Below are 26,530 nucleotides of genomic sequence, written 5' to 3' on the forward strand. Positions count from 1 at the left end.
TCCAAGCTTTTGAATGGTATCATTTTTTTAATGCTTTTATTTCAGATAAATGCTGGTCTGGTTCTTTCTATTCATCAAAGATTTCTGAAAAAAATTACTTAACTGTTTTAAATATTGCTACTAATAGTACTAATACTAATAATCTAAGGATCATGCAACACTCAAGACTTGAAGTATTGATGCTAAAAATTTAACTTTGATCACAGAAATAAATTAACAATATTACTGCTTTTTCGGTATTTTGGATCAAATAAATGCAGGTTTTGTGAGCAGAAGAGAATTCTTAAATTCAAAAACAAATTTCAAACTTCAAATGTATTTTTTTTTTAAATTTTACTGTTCAAAAACTTTTGACTGGTAGTGCAAGATGCTTCTTTCAAAAACATAAAAAAAAACCTTATTTTAAGATTATGTGCTTATAGTGTATACAGTAGTGTATATAAGCTGTTGTATTTAGTTAACTTGTATTTAGCCTGTTTTTAGACTCCTTAAGTTTCTCTCGCACACCTCCAGGGGGCGATCTACAATAAAAAATTCAAGCCATTTTCTTTTCATTAAATGTTTAATCAACAATCAGCTGAGCTGCAAGAATCATCTATCCTCATATTGACCTTTTCTTTTTCTTTTTTTTTCTTTTTATACAAAAACCTGAACAGTCACATTCAAGCACCATGTTACATACAGAGGCTTTATCTCACTTCCTTCAGTGGATGAACTATGTAGAAAAATGCTGGCTTACAAAATAGCCAATAACATCAATAGACAAAATGTCAGACAACAAGCTTTACGGAACACTTCCATCTGTTCAATTTCACAATCTCTCAACAAAAATCACAAATGAGTGTTTCACGTAAGTCTCTTGAACACGTTCAGGTAAATTCTACAGACTGAAGTTGTTTAATGATAACAGTAATTTATGTAAAATGTGAAAAAGAGAGTTATTTACAAAAATTATCTTATTTAATTATCATTAACCTTAGGATGAAACCTGAAGTAATTCCTTAGTCTCTGTATTTTTGGTTCTGGATTATATCACTAAATTGATTTGACCTGTTTGTAATTCCAACAGGAAAATTGCAAGGGAAAACATTCACATTTTATACAATGTAAGATATAAAACATTTGCTACATCCTGTACATATTTATCTCCTTTACTGGTGCAGAGATTTTCTTAAATATATTATAGCTTGAAAACGGTCTCTGTACACCTATAGTTTCGATTCTCTATAAGCCTGTTTCTGAACAATGCAATATTTTGCTCTATGGATACTCAACTCAAATACTTAGCCATAAAAATAGTGCTAATAATCTATTTAGTATCTTTCAAATATGCTTACTAGTAGTCTGCTACATCCTACCAATCTAAATTTCCAAAAATAGAGCTGATTTTCTTTCCTTCACTCTTCAAATGTCAGTAGATGTTTACTTAAATTTTAAATTTCACAGTTGATATTCAGTTTCCGTATGGCTGTTAGATGAGAAAATCTTTTATAATGTACACAGAATGTCAATCTGCCATTAATAATGAAAATAACACTGCACATTTACAGAGATGGAAGATTATTATCAGTTTGAACAATTTTGTTTAATAAAAGTAATACAAAATACCCACCCAAATGATGAGAGGCAGATAATACGAGGATTTAGACAAACATAAAACGCTGTTGTTACAAAATAATGCCGATTGAAATGAGTGGCTATTGCTGTTATTGTCTCTGTCAGCCAGTAGGGGGCAGTTGAGGTGAGTTCTGGGAGCCTCTAGACCTGAGTGGAGTATGATCTTGTGAGAGAGGGTCTAGGGCGAGCACAGGTAGAATATTCTGAAGGCATGTCTAGACTGCGCTGGAGATGGAGCGACGTGAGTGGATGAGGACATCGGGAGGGGCGGGGGCCAGGTATGGCTGATGGTCATGTGATGCCTGTGTACAAAACCCCTGGAACCTGCTGAGGATAGAAAGCAAAGCATTTCTGAAAGAGTGCAGAAGAGAGAAAACAGGGTCAAGGTGACATTTCACTGCATGCAATCAGGGTTAGAAATTGTGGGTTAATTTTGGACAGAAAATGCTTTCTAAATTCAAGGTAAAGGTTAAAATGCCCCTGTACCCTAAACTCAATCTATTACCGCTGTTGCGATTAAAGTGAAATGTGAAAATGAATAAAAAGTGACAAGTGTTCATTGCGGCATTACATTTAAATCTGTTTAAGTTTCACCAGATCACTTTTTTGCAGCTCTGAGCATTTTAACCAATTACACATACAGTGCCTTGCGAAAGTATTCACACCCCTTTATTTATTCACGTTTTGTTATGTTGCAGCCTTATGTTAAACTGCTTAAAATATTTTTTGTTTCCACATCAATCTACACTCCATACACCACAATGACAAAGCAAGAAACAAGTTTGTACCAACTTTGCAAATTTATTAGAAATAAAAAATTCAAATGATTCCATTGCATAAGTATTCTGGGACTATTTCTGGGACAGAAAGCTCAGGAGCATTCATATTGCTTGTAGATGTTACTATACTTCGAGTGGAGTTACCTGTGGCAAATTCATTTAAATGAGTATTATTTGGAAAGGCACACACCTCTCAATAAAATGTTTAACAGCTGAAAATGCATTTCAGAGCACAAACCAAGCCCTGCACTGCAAAAAAATGCTTTTCTTGCTTAGAATTTGTCTTATTTTCAGCCAAAATATCTGAAAATTCATAAATCAAGATGGATTTTCTACATGAGGAAAAATAATTTTTTTGTTTTTTAGAAAAAACAAGCCATATTAAGTGATTTTTTTGCTGAGAACAAGCGAAATAATCTGCCAATGGGGTAAGAAAAAAATCTTATTTCAAACAGAAAACAAGATTATTTTTCTTACCCCATTGGCAGATTATTTTGCCTATTTCATGCAAAAACACCCTTAATTTTGACTATTTTTTAAAAAACAAGACAATATTTTTTACTCGTCTAGAAAATGCTTCTTGTTTTAAGAATTTTTAGATATTTTGGCTGGAAACAAGATGAAAAATCTAAGTAAGAAAAGCATTATTTGCAGTGTGAGGTCAAAATAACTGCCTGTAATGCTCAGAGATCAAGGCACACATCTGCGGTAAAGTTCAGAATTTCTGCTGCACTGAAGGTTCACAGAAGCACAGAAGGAGGAGAGAGCTTTTGTTAGACTGGCTCCATGATCATATTCATATATGCAGATAAGAGAAACTTACAGAAGGACAGACATCACTGCAGCACTCCACCAGTCTGGGCTTTATGGTGGTGTGGCAAGACTCAGTCCTCTCCTCAGTGAAGACACATGAAAACCCACTTAGAATTTGCAACAAAGCACCTAAAGAACTCTCAGATTGTGAGAAACAAGATTCTGTGGTCTGATGAACCTCCAAGCATCATATTTGAAGGAAACCAGACCCTGCTCATCACCTGCAGAGTATCATGTCAACAGTAAAGTGTGTTGGTTGCAGCCTCATGCTGTGGGGCTGTTTTTCAGCGGCAGGGACTGAGGAACACATCAGAGTAGAAGAAAAGTTCAACAAAGCAAAATACTGAGATAACCTTAATGAAAACCCAGTCCAGAGCATTCAGAAACTCAGACTGGACAGAAGGTTCACCTTCCAACAGGACAATGACTCTAAACACACAGAAAGAGTGGCTTATAGACGACTTTGTGAATATCCTTGAGTGGCCCAGCCAGAGCCCGGGCTTAAACCCAATCAAACATTTCTGGAGAAACCTGAAAGTGTCTGCCAGACCCCATCCAAGCTGACAGAGCTTGAGAGGTGAAGATGTGAGGCGAAGAAAAGCAGATGATTGCAAAATGCAGATGTGCAAAGCTTGTCGCATCATGGTAAGAGTATGAATACTTATGCAATGTACTTATTTCAGTTTTTTAATTTTAATAAATTGGCAAAGTTGTCACAAATCTATTTTTGCTGTGTCATTATGGTCTATTGAGTGAAGAATGATGTGGGGGGAAAAGTTATTTAAAGCAGTTTAACAAGGCTGCAACATAAAACGTAAAAAATGAAGGGATAAGAATACTAATTAAATTTAATACACATTTTTTAGAATGTCATATTGCAGCTGAACCCTGTAACAGTTCCTGTTTTTAATTTTATAATTCGCATATTTTTGTATAGGCTATTTCAATTAAGTAAATGCATGTATGCCACCTTTGAGCAGAATTATGGGATAGTTCACCTAAAAATGAAAATGACCCCATGATTTACTCACCCTTAAGATATCCTTGGTGTATATGACTTTCTTTCAGACAAATTCAATCAGAGTTTTTTTAAAATGTCCTGGCTCTTCCAAGCTTTATAATGGCAGTGAATGGGTGCTGAGATTTCGAAGTCCAATAAAGCGCATTCATCCATCATAATAAAAAGTGAATCAATGCATTTTTGTATTTAAAACTTTAAAAACTTTATGGCTTGAGGGTAAGTAATTCATGGGATAATTTTTATTTTGGTAATTTTAATTTAGGTAGTAGACAAGGTGTTATAATGAAACATAAAAAAATAAACAGCTTACCAAATTTACTATGACGACTGAGCTTTTTTTTGAGTCGGTTTAACCATTTTACCACTATTCTTTGTTTTATGCTTTTGCTCGAACTTAGCTGTGCCAAATCTGCAGTAACCATAGCAAATGAAAAGTTCACTTGACTAGCTGGAAGACTAGTCAAATTGCCCCATCTAGTGGATTTTGCTAGATAATGCTTCTGAATCAACAGGTGCTTGCCCCCTTACTTAGATGCTGGCCCCACAGATCAAAAACCCTGAGCTATAATATTAAAGCAATTTATTAAATTTAAGAATTTGAAATAAAATACAAAACACATTTAATAAGGTAATTATGAAAATTGTTATTACAAATAAAAAATGATCTTGATTGCTTGCTTAGAATTTGGTTAATACAAGGAGACTATGATACAGTTAAGGTCAAAAGTTTACACACAGCTTGCAGAATCGGCAAAATGTTAATTATTTTACCAAAATAAGTGGGATCATACAAAATGCATTTTTGTGTATTTGAACCCTTTCCAACAATGACTGTATGATTTTGAGATCCATCTTTTCACACTGAGGACAACTGAGGAACTCATATGCAACTATTACAGAAGTTTCAAACACTCACTGATGCTCCAGAAGGAAACCAAACGCATTAAGAGATGGGGGGGGGGGGGTAAACTTTTTGAATTTGAAGATCAGGATAAATTTGACTTCTTTTGTCTTCTAAATAAAAAAAAAAGAAGATATTTAAGAAAAATAAGAAAAAAGTATACATCTTCATTCTGTTCAGAAGTTTACACCCCTCACTCTTAATGCATTGTTTTCCTTTTGGAGAATTAGTGAGCGTTTGAACCTTCTGTAATAGTTGCATATGAGTTCCTCAGTTGTCCTCAGTGTGAAAAGATGGATCTCAAAATCATACAGTCATTGTTAGAAAGGGTTCAAATACACAAAATGCTGAAAAACCAAAGAATTTGTCAGACCTGAAGGATTTTTCTGAAGAACAGCAGGCAGTTTAACTGTTCAGGACAAACAAGGGACTCATGAATAACTATCACTAAACAAAAAACAAGAGCTGTGGATCATTCAGGTAACAACACAGTATGAAGAATTAAGTGTATGTAAACTTTTGAACGGTGTCATTTTTATAAGTTGTAAACATCCATTTTGTGAGATCTCATTTAGGTCAGTACTAAATAAAAAATAACATGCATTTTGTATGATCCCTCTTATTTTGGTAAAATAATTCATATTTTGCAGATTCTGCAAGGTGTATGTACTGTAAATTTTTGACCCTAACTGTATCTTTAGAGCAGCCTTCACATCTGAAGTAGACCTATGATGCCTTAGAATGCTGTCAAGGTAGACAGCTAACTAGGTTTTGGAAACTGAGCTAATGAGAAAAAAACATTGCACCAAACTCCTCTTCAGAGCCAATAATATCTGTAATATCTATCTCTAGGAGCCTTTAATACAATATCAGTATTACCACATCCTAGATATATGATACCATTATTCACAGCTATTTAAAAACCATATGTGGGCAGCAGACCTCATTCAGCTGAAGAATAGGTACATTATTATACAGTACAGTTAGCTGTTAGCTCTTGTTTAGATTTCCCACGCCTTCCTGGTGTCCAATAATGCACCCACCCATCACCCCTTACCTGAGGGCCACTTAACTTTTCGAGTGGACTCTCTACACAGGGCATGGCCACCATCGGCATGTTAAGCGAGGGCTCCGGGCGCGGAAGATGCACAGGGGGCGGTAAGGGTGGCAGCTGAGACTGGGTCTGCTGGAAGTTGTTGATCACACATGTGACCTAGAGGTGAACCAAGAGCAAGGGTTAATAATTACAACAAAAACGTGCATTTACAGTGTGACAATGCAGGATCGGCCTCTTGTAGATTAAGGCTTTATGCTCAGAGCATGCTCAGCCTTGGCATGGCTGTGATTGGACTTGATTTAAGAGGATGAAGGATGGAGTCTAAAGTCTGTGGATTATCTGCAGACTCACTAAACATCCCAGTACTAGTATTAGCTGTTAAACATAAACAGGTATGTGCTCAGAGCAATGACCTGTTTTACCCTCTGACATGGCGTGAGACATTGGCCATGTCCCAATTTATACTCTATCTATTCTAAATAGTATGTAAGGCTGTGTGCAATCCAGGTAGCAGTCCAGCTGCAACCTGTTTGCTATTTCCATACATTTTAAAATGTAATCTATTTCTGTGACGCAAAGCTAAACTTTCCAGTCTTCAGTGTCACATGATCCTGCTGATTTTCTGCTCAATAAATGTTTCTTATTAGCAAAAGTTTACATACACCTAGCAGAATCTGCAAAATGTTGATCATATTACCAAAATTAGATGGATCATACAAAATGCATGTTATTTTTTTATTTAGTACTGACCTAAATAAGATATTTCACATGAAAGACGTTTACATATAGTCCACAAGAGAAAATAGTTTAATTTTAGTTTGTTTTGTTTGTCCTGAACAGTTAAGCTGCCTGCTGTTCTTTAGAAAAACCCAGCAGGTCCCACAAATTCTTTGGTTTTTCAGCATTTTTGGGTACTTGAACCCTTTCCAACAATGACTGTATGATTTTTAGATCCATCTTTTCACACTGAGGACAAATGAGGGACTTATATGCAACTATTACAGAAGGTTCAAAAGCTCAGGCCTCAGGGTAATGTAACTTAGTTAGTCTTCTGGGAAACATGTATGTGTCTTTTGTAGCTTCTAAGTGGCAGTACTAAATGAAAGAAATATGATATATAGGCAAAATAAGAAAAATATACACATCCTCATTCTGTCCAAAAATGTACACCCCTGGCACTTAATGCTCTTAATGTTTACTTCTGAAGCGTCAGTGAGCGTTTGAACCTTCTGTAATAGTTGCATATAAGTCCCACAGTTCTGTAAAAAGATGGATCTCAAAATCATACAGTCATTGTTGGAAAGGTTCAATTACACAAAAATCCTGGGAAACCAAAGAATTTGTGGGAACTGAATGATTTTCTGAAAAACAGGGGGCAGTTTAACTGTTCAGGACAAAACAAGGGACTCATCAGTAAACCAAAATAAAAAAACAGCTGTGGATCATTGGGGTAACAACACAGTATTAAGAATCAAGGGTAAAAGTGATAAACCTTTGAACAGGGTCATTTTATTTTATGTGAAATATCTTATTCAGCTCAGTACTTAATAAAAAATAAAGTGCATTTTATATGATCCCTCTTATTTTGGTAAAATAATTAACATTTTGCAGATTCTGCAAGGTGTATGTAAACTTTTGACTTAAACTGTATTAATAGAAATCTTTTGTTTCACTTTTGATCAATTTAATGCGTACTTGCTCAAATTGTTAATTTCTTCAAACTTTTGAATGGTGGTGTATATTCTCAAATAGGCATGCACTGAACTGTATAACTACGGCGTATGTTTGTCTCCAAGGTTGTCAGATTCTCACCAGAAAAGCAGCGATGGCTCCTCCGGTGAGATATCCAGCTAGAACATCAGACCAGTGGTTGCGGTACTCAGCTACACGCACAATGCCCACCAGAACAGCCAATGAGACAAGAGTCAGACAGAGAGTGGGTTTGGTCAGCCTTGTGCCTTTAGTCCTCCATATCAGAGTTATATACATCTGGAGAAAACACAAAATACACATTGATATGCATTAATGCACATATCATGACTATTTGCTCAGCATTACAACACCTCAAACACCCCAAATGTACAGAAGATTTATCAATGCATCATGCTCTTGTCTATTTAGCTATCTTGCCCATTCTATCTTTTTATTTTTTATTTGCCATTTGTTGTTACGTCAAAGCAATGCCAGAAGGCCAGCAGGATCTCTGCTCTTCAATGTTGGAGATAAAGCCGGAGTTTATTGTGTGCTGCTCAAACAGCTTCTAGCTGTTTCTCAAATTAGAGACAATGTTCTCCTTATCTTGCTGTCTGCAATAGACTTCATCCCTCAAAAAACAACACTAATGGAACTAAGGAGAACTGGAGAACTTTCTGGAGAACTGGAACCAAAATTTGACTTCAAATTTGAACGTTTACACAGACATACAAGATATGCAAGTGTACTCTGTATGTCAGCAAGTGCAAAAGACATTGCACTACCATCTCTATACTTCATTAAACAGCACAATCATTTTCAAATGTGCTAATAATAGGAGAAGGATGTTGAGTACTAAATCAGCATTTAATGATCATTTCATAGGGATTATATAACACAATATTCTCAGTGCACTGGAGTAATGGCTTTGCCATTACATTGTCGATTGTGCTTTGGATAAAAGTGTCTGCTAGATGACTAAATGTAAATGTCAATGTAATGTAACACTTTACCAATCACAGCAAAAAATAAATAAATAAATAATAAAAAATTCAATAATATAGTTATTGCAAACATTAATACAATATTAGTCTTTTTATTATATATGAATTAATTAAATGCTAAATTGGTAAACAGAATTATGAATTTCTTTCAAAACATAAAAATTCCTTAAGAAATTATATCATTTTAATATATTGCATTTTTACTGTATTTGCTTAATTGCTACCTTGGTGAACGGAGTACATAGAATTTAGATTAAAAAAAACAACAACATTATTACACTACCAGTCCAAAGTTTTTGGAAAGCAAGATTTTTATTGTTTTTTAAAGAAGTCTCTTTTGTTCACCAAGCCTGCATTTATTTGACCAAAAATACAACAAAAGCATTAATATTGTGAAATATTTTTACTATTTAAAATAACTGCTTTCAATTTGAATCTATTTTAAAATGTATTTTATACATGTGATCAAAGCTACATTTTCAGCATCATTACTCCAGTGTCACATGATCCTTCAGAAATCATTTTAATATACTGATTTGCTGTTCAAGAAACATTTTAATTACTATTACTATCAATATTTAAAACAGCTGAGTACATTTTTCCATGATTCTTTGATGAATAGAAAAATACAAAGATCAGCATTTATCTGAAATAAAAAGCTTTGTAACACCATACCATTCAAAAGCTTTTTAGACAAAAAAAAATGTAATTATTATAATTTATATAATTATATAATAAAAAAAGGATGCTTCAAATTGATCAAAAGTGGTGATAAAGCCATTTATAATGTTGCAAAAGATTTCTATTTCAGATAAAATATGTTCTTTTGAACTTTCTATTTATCAAGGAAACCTAAAAAAAACCTCATAATAATGTCAATATTAATAATAATAAATGTGTTTTGAACAACAAATCAGAATATCAGAATGATTTCTGAAGGATAATGTGACTGGAGAAATTATGCTAAAAATTTAGCTTTGAAATCGCACGAATAAATTAAATTTTAAAATATATTCAAATAAAAAGCATTTTTTTTAAAATAGTGAAAATATTTTAAAATTGTACTGTTTTTGCATCAAATAAATGCAGGCTTGGAAGAGACTTCTTTAAAAAACATAAAAAAAATCTTACTGTTCAAAAACTTTTAACTGGTAGTGTATGTCTAAAGAAATTATTATTTAATGTTATTTTAAACATTAATAATTACTATATTGAGTTTTTAATGTATTTTTATTTATTAAATGCTACAAGGGTGAATAGAATTTTAAATTTCTTTCAAAAACATCAAATCAAATGAAATTATATTATAAATATCTAATATAAAAGTTATTTTTACAATAAGTATAATAAAACGTAATATAGTAAATTTTTTAAATTATTGTATTTTGATACATTTCTTTCAAAAACATAAACATGTCTGAGTGTAAACTGGGCATCAGAATCCAAACTGTTATGTTGGTGAACATGCTAAACATATGCTGATGTATTCAGCAGGATCATGACCAAATATTGTGAATCACTATTGCACAGGAAGAGTCATTTCTTCAGTCAGTTAAAACATCAGCACTATTTAACGAAAGGTTAACAGAGATTTGTTTAGATGCTGTGTCATCTTTGATGTTTTGTCTTGAATGTACTCACCACCGTATAGACAGCTGAGTACATACTCAGCGCTGAGTCCTTGGAGGGGAAAGATTTGCGGGCGGAGGCGATGAGGTAAGGGTTTCCTGTGCATGCTCGCCGCTCTGCGATGTACTGCAGTGGTGAATGGCAGCCCAGTGCTGTGTAGTTTGGCCGGCATGTAGACAAGAAATGAGGTGTCTGGTTTCCTGTCACTACCTGCCCTGCATTGGCAAAGATGGTGGTGGTAAAGAGGCCGAAGGAATACACACCTGAGAACAAAAAGAAGAGGGGGAAAATGTGAAATCATGCCATCAACCACTTTTCACATACTCTTTTTCATTTAAAGTAGTTTGATATATAGCATTCAAAGTCTTGGATTTGAATTAATTTTTTTTTCATCAAGAATGCGTTAAAATTACCAAAAGTGTAATTAAAGGCATTACAAAAGATTTATATTTCAAGTAAATGTGTTTCTTTAAACTCTGTATACAGCAAAGAATCCTGGCAAAATTATCATGGTTTTGACAAAAATATTTGTGTTTAACCATCCAAGATATAGATGGATTTTTTTTTTTCATCAGAACAGGTTTGAAAAAAATTTAGCATCACTTGCTCACCAATGGATTCTCTGCAGTGAATGGGTGCCGTCAGAATGAGAATCCCAACAGCTGATAAAAACATCTCCAGTCCATCAATTATCATCTTATGATGCAAACATCTGCATGTTTGTACGAAACAAATCAATTTTTTAAGATTAACTTCTGGCTGATATATGAGACAGGGTTCCTACATATTTTCCTTTTTAAAATTCCATACTTTTGCAGACTCAAATTTCCAACCTCTCAGTAGATTTTCTGACCGAATTTAACATAAATGGTTCAAAAAGCATCATTTTCAGCTTTATATTTGTTATATAGCACAGCCATCTGTAATATTGTAATAATATCTGTAATAAAATATTCTTATTTTCTAAGTGACAACATAATGAGCCCCTAAAAATTTGTCTTTTCTACCTCTAATACCAAGGCCTAATGTTAAATTTAACACATCCTCTGTGGGGGCAGAGAAACCATGACATGAAATGTGCTAATAGCATAAAATTTGCCGAGTTGTTTTAAAATTTGGCTTTCATATTTCAAGGCCTTATGTCTCTTTAACACAGTCTGCGGTGGCCCAGAAACCACACTGCGAAATGGGCTGATGGCACAAAAGGTGGATCAATGTGCATTGCCCTATATGCTAAGTTTAACTGATTCTAGTGCACACATAAAAGTCTGTATATTTTTTATTTTTGCAAAAGTCCCTGAGGCTATGTAAAATGGTGCTAAGAAAATGGTGAGAAGAAAACCTAAATGCTTATAACCTATCAATCAAGACGATCATTAAAGAGTCACTAAACAGCTGCCATGAAACCTCACTTTTTGTACAATACATTTATTTTCATTAAATTCCTAATTTTCTATTATAAAAAAACTAAATAGGGTCAAAAGTCTGGAAACATAAATATTTTTCCATACTATGCTTTCTTCTTTCTATACTTTTCCAAACCCTGTAGGAACCCTGATACGTCCTCTATCCATAAAATTGTTATCTTGTCCACTGTCAGTGGATTTTAATGTATGAGAACAACAGAGGATGGACATTTTCACTGGTAGAAGTGTTATAATAGAGTATTTTGGCCAGAAGGGATGGTTAAAAGTTGTTAAATTATGGATTTGTCTCTCACAAACACACAGCTTTTTGCTTCACAAGACATTTAACTGATGGACTGGAGTTGCATGGATTACTTGTGGATTATTTTATTGTTTTTATCGGCAGTTTGGACTCTTATTCTGAAGGCACCCATTCGCTGTAGAGGATCCATTGGTGAGCAAGTTATGTAATGTTAAATTTCTCCAAATCTGTTATGATTAAAGGAGAAGTTCACTTCCAGAACAAAGATGTACAGATAATTTTCTCACCCACTTGTCATCCAAGATGTTCATGTCTTTCTTTCTTTAGCTGTAAAAAATAATGTTTTTTTGAGGAAAAATTTTCAGGATTTCTCTTCATATAGTGGACTTCTATGGTGCCCTGAGTTTGAACTTCCAAAATGCAGTTTAAATGTGGCTTCAAACAATCCCAGATGAGGAAGAAGGGTCTTATCAAGCAAAACTATATATATATATATATATATATATATATATATATATATATATATATATATATATATATATTACTATTTATATGCTTTATAACCATAAATGCTCATCTTTTGTCGGATCAAGAGAATCAGGGTACCTCAAAAAAACTCCCATTTCATTTTCTCCCTCAACATCAAGTGCCAATGGTGTTTGGTCTTCTTTGCATGTTCACTCTGCAAACACTAGGTCGGAACTTCTGCAATGATGTAGGATGATTTTGAAATGATTTTTGAAGTTGAAGGAGAAAATAAGATGGGAGTTTTTTGACAGGCTAACTGCCTTGAACCAAGTTCAGGCAGAGCAAGATAAGATGAGCCTTTGAGGTTAAAAAGTATATAAATTGTAATTTTTGCAAAGAAATAACCGATCTTTCGCTATAAGACCCTTCTTCCTCGGCGGGGATCATTTACAACCGTATTTGTGAGCGTTTAAAGCCATATTTAAACTACAATTTGGAAGTTCAAACTCAGGGCACCTTAGAAGTCCACTATATGGAGAAAAACCCTAAAATGTTTTCCTCAAAAAACATAATTTCTTTATGACTGAAGAAAGAAAGACATGCACATCTTGGCTGACAAAGGAGTGAGTACATTATCTGTAAATTTTTGTTTTGGAAGTGAACTTCTCCTTTAAGAAACACACTCAGCTACATCTTGGATGGTTGAGGGTGAGTAAATGTTCAGAGATGTTTTGTTGAACTATTCCTAAAATTAAAAAACTGTTGTTTTAAATAAATGCAATACATTTTGAACAGTAGTGTAAAGTGCTTGCACACAAACACACAGACACAAAAACTGTAATATATCAGAAAAAGTTTGATGCAATGTGTCTGAAAGATTAACAGTTTGACAGTATTCAAAAAAACTTGAAGCATTGCTTACCAAGGAAGCGGACAATGCGTCTCAGCAGCGGGTTGAAATAGCAGCAGTCAGCCGTAACAATTGTCTTCTCCTGTGTGGCCTCAGGTTTAGTGAAGAAGGATGCGAGCTCACCCACCAGAATCTGCAGCAGACAGACGCAAGAATGAGATTTCTCAGGTGCACATAGCTTACAGAGAACAGCGCTTAGGGGGGAACCACAATATTTTCCTTAAACTGATTAAACCGATTGCCAAACATACAAGGAAACATTTGTCACTGTCAAGACCGCTCGTGCTCCAATTACAGAATTTACAAGAATATCACGAGAATGAGAGAATCTCACTTTCAATCTTATACATGTATAAATGCTAAATGCACCAGCACAGCTGAGGTTATACATATGTTCAATATGGCCTAATGGGACTGCATTCATAAAACATGAGTGCTTGCAGATTGAAAGCAACATGTCATGCTTGATGTTTTTCAGCTTTGAGAACCATTTTCATGGTGTGGTGTAACCATTAAGTAAAAAGTAATTACATATTTTTTATACCTTTAAATCCTTTTGTTTTGTTGTTTAAATATGTATTTTATTTATTTATTTTTTTTTTTTTTTACAAACGTCCAAAATTAAGATTTTTAAAAAACATTTAATATATAATTAAAAAAGTATATAAATAATTTAAGTTTATATGATTTAAGACACTCATTGACACCCAATCATGAGGATTTTCAGAAATAATTTTTTTTTTTTTTTTTTTTTTTTTTTGCATGTTGGTTGCACCATCTGAATATGTTGGTCACGCCACATGACTGTGATTTGGTAAAGAAAATTGTACATTTTGATAAGCAGTGTAATAGTTTTTTCATTTCTAAGAAATAATCATAAAACATTTTTTTCATTATAATTCTATTTTTGGCTTTTCTTCATTATATCTGGACAGTATCACTTTTCTATGCTCTCCTAAAATATATAAATACATTGCAAAAAAAAAAAAAAAGGCTTAGCTTACTTAGCATTTTTGTCTTGTTTCTAGCCAAAATATTTAAAAATTCTTAAATAAAGATGCATTTACTAGATAAGCAAAATGACATAAGCTATTTAGACTTGTTTTAAGCAAAATGCACTTAACTTAGTTTTTTTCCCCTGGAAACAAGTAAAATTATCTGCCAGTGTTATTTGCAAGAGTTTTTACTTAATTTAACTTAGTTTAAGCAAACTGCACTCCCCCCCCCCTGGAAACAAAACTAAATATCTTATGTAATTTTACTTATCTAGTAAATTCACCTTAATTTAAGAATTTTTTGATCTTTTGACTATAAACAAAACAAAAATACTAAGTAAGATAAGCCTTTTTTGCAGTGTAAGTTTTAATTAAGAAATGTAGATGCAGTGTTTTCAAGTTATTGTATAAATGAAATGCATTTTCAGCAATTGGATTTAATGAAAAACAAATGATATGAATAGAAGACTGTACTTTTTTACCTCACTGCTGCTGGACAAGAAGAAAATACTTTAACTGCTTTTATAAAGATACAATTTGCTATGGAGTTCAGTGTCTAAGTTAGCTCCTGTGAAAAGGTTTGTGTGCTATCTCAAACAGCAGAAGTCTGGCACTGAATATCACTGAGACACTTCTTTAAGAGTTACTTAACCTAATTATAAAGTCTATTTAACTATTTAACCTCCAGAGACATGAAGATCCAGGTCAGTGTGTGGTAAAAGCGTTGCTTGTTATTATGCATTGTTTCCTGTGCTAATTCCTAATTTTTATGAGTTCACGAGTGCCACTCTAACCCACTCGCTGAGCGAAAATGGAAATTATTCAGGGACATAAAAGCCTGAGTTTCTGAGTGACCTTCAAATGTTTTGTGGTGTTGCATGAATGATATTTTGTGGGGCATGTTGTGGTGTTTTAAGGGCTCTTGTCTTGTGGTATAACAAAAAGGGTGAAAATAGACAGACAGAGGAAGGGAAAGCGAGTGGAGTAAAAGAAATGAATATTTCACTAGAACACCCTTGACATATCTAAAGCCCTCTGAAACTGCAATGTTGAAGCAGCAGTGATACTGGCAGTCATGATGCTTTCAAATCCTTAACACACATCACAATTACAACACACCTGCTCTGAAGAGTTTTAAAACTCTGGAAAAACTGACACACACACACACACACACACACACACACACACACACACACACACACACACACACACACACACACACACACACACACACACACACACACACACACACACACACACACACACACACACACACACACACACACACACACACACACACAAATACATTTGCAATGAATGCCTCAGTGTCAAACACTAAAGGAGCTCAAAGTACTCTTAGTCAGGTAGAGTTCACATTCACACAGATATATTAGGGTTGTTTTGGTTAGTTCTGTGTAAAATAAAGCAGAGTAAAAAAATATTCAATGGCTCAGTCATTAAAAAGGAATACTTCACTCTAAAATAATAAATCTGTAATTATTTCTTCACCCTTATGTAGGGATGTAACAATATCAAAATCTTGCGGTTTGATAATATCATGATATGAAGTCCATGATACAATATTATTGCGATTTTAAAGCTTAATTCTTATATCTAGTTCACTTTAAGAGTTTAAAATTAAGAGTTCTAACCCATATTCTTAACTAAGAAAAAGAAAAAGTGACTTGTACCTGAACTTTAAAAGGCACTCAACCCTCTTTTTATATATGGTATACTGTCTCAGTCAAAATTCCATTAACACTAGTGTTTTAGAAGCCAAACACTAGAAATCCCTCACTAGAAATCTAGTAAAAAAGGAAGCATATCTGGTGGCCGTTGCGTTCCCAAATGTGCTCTAAACAAACAAGTTCACTGCATTTACTGTGAATTGAGCCGTTCTGAGAAACGCATAACACCGGATAATAAACTGATCGTTTTATATCATCAAGTGACCATGATAATATCGAGACAGTTTTGCTATCGCAATACCACGATATTGATAATACCACTATATCCCTACCCTCATGCCATTCCAAAGATTCTTTCCTTGTTTCTTCACTTGAAAGAGATATTTTGAATTTAGACTGCAGTAACATTACCCATTCAAACTGCTAGATGTCAGCAATTCATACTGCATTTTTATGCTTTTATTTTGACGGAAACAACGGTAAAGCTTTTATTTTGACGGAAAACTCCAGCTTCAGTGAAAACAGGCTTAGAAAAATGTCTCTCACTACAAATTGAAATAAAGCATACCTGGTGGCTGTTGCGTTCCCAAACGTGTGTAAACTCACAGCACAAGCAATAAATAAGTTCACTGCATTCACTGTGAACTGAGCCGTTATGAGGCACAGAAAACACCGGATTACAAACTGATCGCCTGAAAGAAGTGCGTGCTTTTCTTTGAAACGTGCAAACTTGTTGAAGGGATTAATCCATATTGTGTTTTTGGTTTTAGTTCGTTTGACAGATACTGTGCCAAAGCATAATGGCCCAAAACACAACTTTAAAGACCTTTAATGCTAGAATACAAAGTTTAATTATTTTTAAAAACTACACTTTTGCCCTGAAGACCTTTTGTTTTATATCATCATGTGACCACGATAATATCTAGACTATTTTGCTATCGCAATACCACGATATTGATAATACAGCTATATCCTCATACCATTCCAAACTCATAAGATTTTCCTTTTTTTAATCAAGCATTTTGCTGTATTTTTGGCAAGGATAATGAGAATGAATCTGATAAAGCTGCAAGACATGCTCAGTGTTCAGCACCAGCAGCAAACCCCCAAGGTCACACTATCCTCACTAAACAGAGATAGAGCTGTCATTGTCATGTCATATAAATTAAGACATAAGGTTTAACTGTAGCTGGAGAGGACAAAAAAACATGGTGTTTAGAGCGGATTAATGGAAGCTGTTGCAGTGAAGTGCTTACATGTTTAATTGATGAAACGGCTCTGCTGACTATGAGGACTTTGAGGGAAAGACAGACGGAGGGAGGGATGGGGACAAGGAGTTCAAAGCAAAAGGAAATAGAGAGAGAAAGATCGATAATGAAATCAACCCAAGAAAGGGGAGAAATAAAAGAGGAAAGAGAGATGATGGCTGAATGGAACAGCAGAGATGTCTGTTTTTTGAGGAAATCATATAGTGTGTGAACATTGTAGACACACGTTTCGTGGCGGCTGGGAATGCTGTCAAATCAAAAGCTTCTCGTAGAAAAGTAGAGCAGCAAAAAGTGCAGGCACTTAGTGATGTCAAAAACTCTCTGCGGTTTATAGTGGGTGTCAGCCTGTCGGTCAAAAAATAAACCACACAAACACTTCAGAACGCCTTGAGGTGTTGAGAAAACAAAGAGAATCACAAAGAAGCACTGGAAATCACAGAACCAAATCAACAACATTACAATATGAAACTAATCATGTATAATCAAACACACTACTACATTTTAAATGATTTTTATGCTCATTAAGGCTGCATTTATTTGATAAAAAAATACAGTAATAACAGTAATATTCTGAAATATTATTACAATTTAAATGTGCAGTTTTCTATTTTAATATATTTTATTATTTTTTAGACTGACCTTACCCAAGATTTTTGAATGGTAGTGTATCACAGTTTCCACTAAATATTAAGCAGCAAAAACTGCTCTTTAAATGTTTCTCGAGCACCAAGTTAGAATATTAGAATGATTTCTGAAGGATCATGTGACAAAATGATGCTAAAAATTCTGGAATAAATAATTTTTTAAAGATATATTTGATTAAATAAATGCAGCCTTAGTGAGTGCAACACAAACAATAAAACATCTTAATTATTCCTAACTTTTGACTGGTAGTGAACATTTACATATTATATATAAAAATAAAATATGTGACTCTGGACCACAAAACTATTTTTTTTTAAATTGAGATTTATACATCATATGAAAGCTGAATAAACCGGCTTTCCATTGATATATGGTTTGTTAGGACAATAAGACAATAATTGGCCGAGATACAACTATTTGAAAATCTGGAATTTGAGGGTGCAAAAAAATCTAAATACTGAGAAAATTGCCTTTCAATTTGTCCTTATAAAGTTCTTAGCAATTCATATTACTAATCGAAAATTAAGTTTTGATATATTTGCAGCAGGAAATTTACAAAATATCTTCATCAAACATGAAATGTTTATTAATATCCTTATGATTTTTGTCAAAAAAAAAATTATATATATAATATATATATATATTTTGACCCATACAATGTTTTGTTGGCTATTGCTACAACTATACCTGTTCACTTAAGACGGGTTTTGTGGTCCAGGGTCACGTACACTGGTATGTTTACCGCAGTTCTGTGTTACTATAACCTAAATGCATGTATCAAGGGAAGTCTTAAGATGACCAAAGATGGGATGGCATTTTTACATCAGATGGGATGCCAGCAGCACTTGAACCACCAACTGTTATTTTACCCAGAAAGTTGGCAAAAGGGTCTAAATCCATAATGAAGGTGTAGCAGGCAGCCAGAAGCTTTGTGCACAAGGACAAAATTAACTTTAATTACGGCATTTGACAAAGGTCAAATTAAATGAGGAGAAGCATTGTGAAAATACAGCTTACAGAAATTAAATTTCTCAGAGGAAGCCAACAAACAGGAGGTAATTTGCTCTGTAATTTTTACTGCGGTTGTACAAGGAAAACACAGACATGCTGGATTAAGTCTTAAAGTATGTCTGCCAAATTTACACTACCGTTTATGAGAAAATTTGGAATAGTCTGAATAGCTCTTAAAAAACAACCAAAAAATGTCAGTGACTTTACTGAAAGGCCAGCATAAACACAGCTATGATTTTAACACTGTCTTAAGAACTAATCGGACCCAAGTGGAAACCAGATTTAATTTTCAGATTCAAATTAGTCCAGTTTAGTTTTTTATGTAAATGAATAATTCACCCAAACTAAAAAATTTGCAGAAAATGTACTCATCCAAGATTTTGCTTTTTCATCAAAACAGATTTAAAGAAATTTAGCATTACATCACATGCTCACCAATGAATCCACTGCAGTGAATGGGCGCCATCAGAATGAGAGTCCAATCAGCTGATAAACACACCAGTACATTAATCTACATGATTCCACATCAATTCATGTATTTTGAAGTGAAAAGCTGCTTGCTTAAAGGAAACAAATCCATCATTAAAGGCATGCACTGAAGTGATCTGTCGCGCATGTCTCCCTAGACTTCGAATAACGCCACTCATTTTTTACAAAGTGCAGAGAGATTGTGGGTACAACGGCTAGTCAAAATGGTAATTGCTTGTGCTTATCCTGATTGTTGAAACTAAAATATTACATTTGCTTTTCACCTTTAAAATTTTTGAGCCTGATTTATGGAGTTATTATGTGCCAAAATTAAACAATCAAATACAGCGTTTTGCAAACAAACACAATCTGCTTTGCAAAGAAAAAAACCCCGCTGTATTTATTTGTTTAATTTTGGCACATAAATAACTCCATACTGATTGACTAAAGTTACGGTTGCTTGCTTTTTGTCACGCACTGGCTGTTGTAAACACGCTCAAGACAGTTAGACATTGCAGTGAATCAGAGGTAAAAAAAAATTATATAAATACAGTTCAGTTTCTTGCACAGACCGATTGTTTCCTGTTTTAAGACCTCAATGTATCGTCACGAGCTGTGGGGTTTAATTTGGTTTTGTCTGTCTATGTTTTTTTTACTCTCAAAACCGTGGGTCCCATTGACTGCCATTATATGACAGACTGCAATGGTTGAGTTAAAAATCTTTGTTTGTGTTCTACTGAAGAAACAAAGTCACCTACATCCTGGATGCCCTTGGAGTAAGCAGATAAACATCACATTTTCATTTTTGGGTGAACTATCCATTTCTTAATTTTTTTTTAAGATTTATTTTTTTGCCATTTTTTAAAATTTTGACGGCATCCATTCATTGCAGAGGATTCTTTGGTGAGCAAGTAATGTAATGCTAAATTTATTCAAATCTGTTCAGATGAAGAAACTAACTCTTCTATGTCTTTGATGGCCTGAAGGTGCACATATTTTTAGCAAATTTTTATTTTTGGGTCAACTATTCCTTTTTTTGAAGGAATAGTTTATGACCAAAAAACTTAGCAGTTTATGTAACTATCCACAGATTAAAATCAATATGAATTTCCAAGTTGGTTATTTTTGTGCTGTTGTACCTTTTTTGGCTGGTTATCCAAGGAAACCTTGCTGGTTAAGGAGCCTGGTAAGAACCCCAGCACATTAGTCCTCTATGCTGATAACCAACATCAGCATCCTGTGATGATTTATCTTTTCTCCAGGGTGTTGCACCTGGAACAATCATGGTTTATGAACAGGACAGTAGCACACCACCAACAGTGCTGGACATTTCACCGGCAGCGCAGTGCCCCAGGCGTTGGCCCACTTTTCCTCTGCCAAACCAATTCTCTCGGTGAAGTGGGTACTTATAATATACTGTCCAGTCCATAGTGACATAGAACAATATTAATAATTCATCATACATCATGTGCCTTAAAGGGGATGCTTGGAAAAGGAGCAAGGTCATCCTTTTTAGAGGGAAAATAGCAGCTTCATAAAAAAACTGAAATTTAAGTTGCTGCTCATGAAATGTCATTTCCAGTTCCAAAACTCTCATTTCACATTTGTTCTTCCACACATTTCCTTGTTCACACTAAAAAAGCAGAAGCATCATCCTTCTACTACTAATACTCTCCCTTGTGTTCGAAAGGGAAAAATAAGTAATTCTTGTTTGGAGCAGCATGAGGATGAATTACATTTGAGGTCAAAAGTTTACACCCCCCCTTTTTTTTAATCAAAATAAGAGGAATCATACAAAATGCATGTTACTGTTTATTTAGTATTGACCGGAATGATGTTAAAACACCATGAAAAGATGTTTACGTAGTCCACATGAGAAAATAATAGTTCAATTTATAAAAATGACCCGGTTCAAACATTTTTTAAACAAGGGGTTTGCATCCCCTTGATTCTTAATACTGTGTTGTTACCGGAATGATCCACAGCTGTGTTTTTTAAAAAGTTTTCACCCACCAGCTCTTAATGCATCATTTTCCCTTCTGGAGCATCAGTGAGCTTTTAAAACTTCTGTAATATTTGCGTATGAGTCCCTCAGTTGTCCTTAGTGTACAAAGCTCAAAATCATACAGTCATTAATGGAAAGGGTTCAAATACACAAAAATGCTGGAAAACCAAAGAATTTGTGGGACCTGAAGGATTTTTCTGAAGAACAGCAGGCAGTTTAACTGTTCAGGACAAACAAGGGACTTATGAACTATCAACTATCACAAAAAAAAAAACAAAAACTGACAGCTGTGGATCATTCAGGTAACAACACAGTATTAAGAATCAAGGGGATCTAAACTTTTGAACGGTGTTATTTTATATTTAATTTAGTTATTTTTTCTTGTGGACTATATGTAAACATCTTTTATATGAAATATCTTATTCAGGTCATTACTAAATAAACAATAACATGCATTTTGTATGATTGCTCTTATTTAATATTTTGCAAATTCTGAATGGGATATGCAAACTTTAACTATAATGATGACAAATTGGACATGAGGTTATTCAAAAATGATGCACCACTCAAACACACACACAGTAACAGTTTGCTCAGCTGACTTTCCAGTTCTCTCTGAGACTGACAGTCTGCTTATGATCTTATCTGGGTGACATGCTTGAGGATACAGGCGAATATCTGTTGTCATAGCGTTTCCATGGCATCAGTATGGCAGCTGATGCACTCATGCTCTTGCTAATCCAATACAGATCACAAATAGACAGAAGCACATCACAGATCACATTCATTTCCACATGCTGTCAGCCAGATTTTTAGCTGTCATTTGATTACTGCAAACAGAGATATCAGTACCAGTGTGTTAGCCTTGATCTCTTCTGTCCATAATGTGTGTCCACTGTTCTATTTCTTTCATCTAGTCGTTCTTTTCTTTTGCCCTTTTTGTGGTCTTCACACTCTGTCATCTTTGATTTCTGGGATTTGTCCTTCTGTTTTTCTGCGGGCATCTCTCCAAGTACCGTATAGGGAAACTGGGTTAGCATCATCCCTCTATCTCTCTCTACCCACCACCAGTTCCTCTCTAATGTCTTCATTTCTCATGCTCTTCTTTAAAGTCAACATGAAATCAAATTTGACCCCATTTACTTTCCTAAAGCATCTTTTTAGCCCCATTGTAGATGATTCATCAGTGCGCATTACTGCGAGGAAAAACAAATTCATTTGTCAAAATGCAATAACTTGGTCTCCTTTGAAATGATTTTTCTTGGTGACGTCATGGCTAAAATACGCAGAGAGTGCTGTCTGTTAGCATTCCCATCTCAGTGGAAGTTGCTTGGCTGGCGCAGGACCACCTGGAAGTGTATGTTTCAAAATCTGCCAAATTCTGGGTGCTTAGATCTGCAGCCAGGTTGTTTTGAGCCATAAATGCCAAGTGACTATTCACTTTGCAGCTGCAGGAAAATTACATCATGACTGGCAACACGGATTGGCTGATGGCGCCACAAGAATTCACGCAAATCCTTAATTAATGACTATCCATTAAAGGCAGCAGACAGCATTTTACACCAAAAACAAACAGGGTAGTGGTGAAAAATATGCTTTAGTATAACTAAATATTTTACAGAAGGTTCAAACGCTCACTGATGCTCCAGAAGGAAGAACAGGGCATTAAGAGCCGGGGTGAAAACTTTTGGAAATGTAGAAGTGTTTTTTCTTATTTTGCCTAAATATCACATTTTTTCATTTAGTAATGCCCTTTAGAGGCTACAGAAGATAGTTACATGTTTCCCAGAAGACAAAATAAGTTAAATTTATGATATTCAAATTCAAAAAGCTCTTAATGGGTAAGGGTAAATATTGGAAATTGGAAAAGTTGCTGCTTAAGTTTTTATAATAGCAATTTGCAAATACTCCAGAATGTTATGAAGAGTGATCAGATGAATTGCATAGTCCTTCTTTGCCATGAAAATTAACTTAATCCCCAAAATAACTTTCATTGCTGTCATTAAAGGACATGCTGAGATCATTTCAGTAATCGTCTTGTTAACTCAGGTGAGAATGTTGACGAGCACAAGGCTGGAGATCATTATGTCAGGCTGATTGGGTTAGAATTAGTGATGCGCGGATGGCGGTTATATCCGCGGGCGCTGCGGATAATCCGCGGGTCGGGTGGGTCGGGTAATAAAAAAATGCATTCTGATTATTTGCGGGTGGGTCGCGGGTGGATGAGATAAATCAATAATGATGCAAATATTAACTACATTTTCTAAAACTTGAACGTGTTTTAAATATGTTTTTCATCAGGCAGAGACGATTTCATTTGTGTGCGTGTGTGTGTTTGCCTGTTCTAAGTTTTTGGTGACAGAAACGTTGACATTCCATATAAAGTTTGAAGGGAGTTATGCCTGTGCTAATGCTATTGAGCACGGTAATGCAGCGGTGTAGTGCATTGGTCGCTTTGCGTTTACCCACGTCTCTGATGCGCATCATTCAGAAGTGTCCTGCATTAGCCAAAATCATGACAGTCCAACACATGAATAGCTAATTCAGTCGCATGTTAATAAATTGAAATATTCCCTAAAAACACCCAGTAAAGACAGTGATGTGGTCAGGACCGTGGCGCCGGCTTCTTTTGAAATATATTTGACGATTTTGCCTGATGCGTCCATGCTGCCTGTTCATTCTTACGCGAAAGCATGTCAGGCTAGGCGCGCAGTGGTAGGCTATAATTATTATTGATTATTTATTTGAATCAGTAGATTATAATGAAAACAATACCTTAAACATGAAAAGAAGCAGATTTTTACGCTCAGACCTTTCTTAAACTGGTGAACCCCTGTAAACTTCAGTCCAAGCATGCGTTCAAATACTAAGTTCAGAGCGGCTCTAATAGAGAGAAAACCCGACCGATTTCGTCAGAGATTGCGGAGAGTCGCATCCAGATGTCAGTTAATGTTATTCTTTTCTGCATGGATTTGGCTTAAAATCATGAGTGATAAACGTATAAGTGTGCAGCGATTTGCAGATCAGCTGAATCAATCTGCTGTTAACATGAACCATCAATTTATCATATCATCATGCAAAACTAAGAATTACAATAAGTGTAATATGACGATCGGGTGCGGGTCGGGTGCGGTTATCTAAATCAGAGAAAAATATAGGTGCGGGTGGGTGGCGGGCGGATAATTTATTTGAAGCTGCGGATTCGGGTGACGATTGAGCCCATCCGCGCATCTCTAGTTAGAATGGCAGACTTGACATGTTAAAAGGAGGGAGATGCTTGAAATCATTGTTCTTCCATTGTTAACCATGGTGACCTGCAAAGAAACGCGTGCAGCCATCATTGCGTTACATAAAATTGGCTTCACAGGCAAGGATATTGTGGCTACAAAGATTGCACCTAAATCAACAATTTATAGGATCATCAAGAACTTCAAGGAATAAGGTTCAATTCTTGTTAAGAAGGCTTCAGGGCATCCAAGAAAGTCCAACAAGCGCCAGGATCGTCTCCTAAAGAGGATTCAGCTGCGGGATCGGAGTGCCACCAGTGCAGAGCTTGCTCAGGAATGGCAGCAAGCAGGTGTGAGCGCATCTGCACGCACAGTGAGGCCAAGACTTTTGGAAGATGGCCTGGTGTCAAGAAGGGCAGCAAAGAAGCCACTTCTCTCCAAAAAAAACATCAGGGATAGATTGATCTTCTGCAAAAAGTGGCGAATGGACTGCTGAGGACTGGGGCAAAGTCATATTCTCCGATGAAGCCTCTTTCCGATTGTTTGGGGCATCTGGAAAAAGGCTTGTCCGGAGAAGAAAAGGTGAGCGCTACCATCAGTCCTGTGTCATGCCAACAGTAAAGCATCCTGAGACCATTCATGTGTGGGGTTGCTTCTCATCCAAGGGAGTGGGCTCACTCACAATTTTGCCCAAAAACACAGCCATGAATAAAGAATGGTACCAAAACACCCTCCAACAGCAACTTCTTCCAACAATCCAACAACAGTTTGGTGAAGTACAATGCATTTTCCAGCACGATGGAGCACCGTGCCATAAGGCAAAAGTGATAACTAAGTGGCTCGGGGACCAAAACGTTGACATTTTGGGTCCATGGCCTGGAAACTCCCCAGATCTCAAAACTTGTGGTCAATCCTCAAGAGGCGGGTTGACAAACAAAAACCCACTAATTCTGACAAACTCCAACAAGTGATTATGAAAGAATGGGTTGCTATCAGTCAGGATTTGGCCCAGAAGTTGATTGAGAGCATGCCCAGTCGAATTGCAGAGGTCCTGAAAAAGTAGGGCCAACACTGCAAATACTGACTCTTTGCATAAATGTCATGTAATTGTCGATAAAAGCCTTTGAAACGAATGAAGTGCTTGTAATTATATTTCAGTATATCACAGAAACAACTGAAACAAAGATCTAAAAGCAGTTTAGCAGAAAACTTTGTGAAAACTAATATTTGTGTCATTCTCAAAACTTTTGGCCACGACTGTACACGATTATGATTTAGTTTCGTTTTCTGGAAATAAATAAACTAGCATTTCATATATTTTACTCTAACTATTGTTGAATAAAATAAATTTTGGGGTTGGCAAGGCTACATCTATTTGATCAAAAATGCATTAAAAATGCATTTTTGTAACAATTAAAACATTTTAATCCATTTATAGTTGTACGTCCTTGCTGATTAAAATGTATTAAAATAAAATATTAATAAAAACATGTTATAGAATCCAAACGTTTGAACTATTATTTAAAATTTTAACTTTAAAATTCCATTAAGCTTCTTATTTTAATGGACATTTAGTTATTTTTTTTCTCTGTGCAAACATTTTTAATGCTAATTTACGTCATTAAATTGATAGTTCACCCAAAAAATTTAAATTCTGTCATTAA

General features: G+C 35.1%; 1 protein-coding gene across 6 annotated transcripts in view; it reads right to left on the reverse strand.

Moving 5' to 3' along the window:
- Window positions 1–543: 543 nt before the first annotated feature.
- Window positions 544–26,530, reverse strand: part of plppr2b (phospholipid phosphatase related 2b) — an 86,994-nt gene continuing 61,007 nt past the window's right edge. For 2 of the 6 annotated variants that reach the window (XM_073851614.1, XM_073851618.1), the window contains 5 exons: window positions 13,572–13,692; window positions 10,526–10,776; window positions 8,001–8,177; window positions 6,205–6,344; window positions 544–1,941 (listed from right to left, as the gene is read on the reverse strand). In XM_073851614.1, coding sequence (XP_073707715.1) covers window positions 1,833–1,941; window positions 6,205–6,344; window positions 8,001–8,177; window positions 10,526–10,776; window positions 13,572–13,692 — 798 coding nt within the window. In that variant the 3' untranslated portion in view covers window positions 544–1,832. Of the gene's footprint in view, window positions 1,945–3,668; window positions 3,684–6,188; window positions 6,345–8,000; window positions 8,178–10,525; window positions 10,777–13,571; window positions 13,693–26,530 lie in introns of all 6 variants that reach the window. The other 4 variants (XM_073851615.1, XM_073851619.1, XM_073851620.1 and 1 more) reach the window with 3 other exon arrangements.

Source organism: Garra rufa, chromosome 12 (genome assembly GCF_049309525.1).
Source record: "Garra rufa chromosome 12, GarRuf1.0, whole genome shotgun sequence".
NCBI lineage: Eukaryota > Metazoa > Chordata > Actinopteri > Cypriniformes > Cyprinidae > Garra > Garra rufa.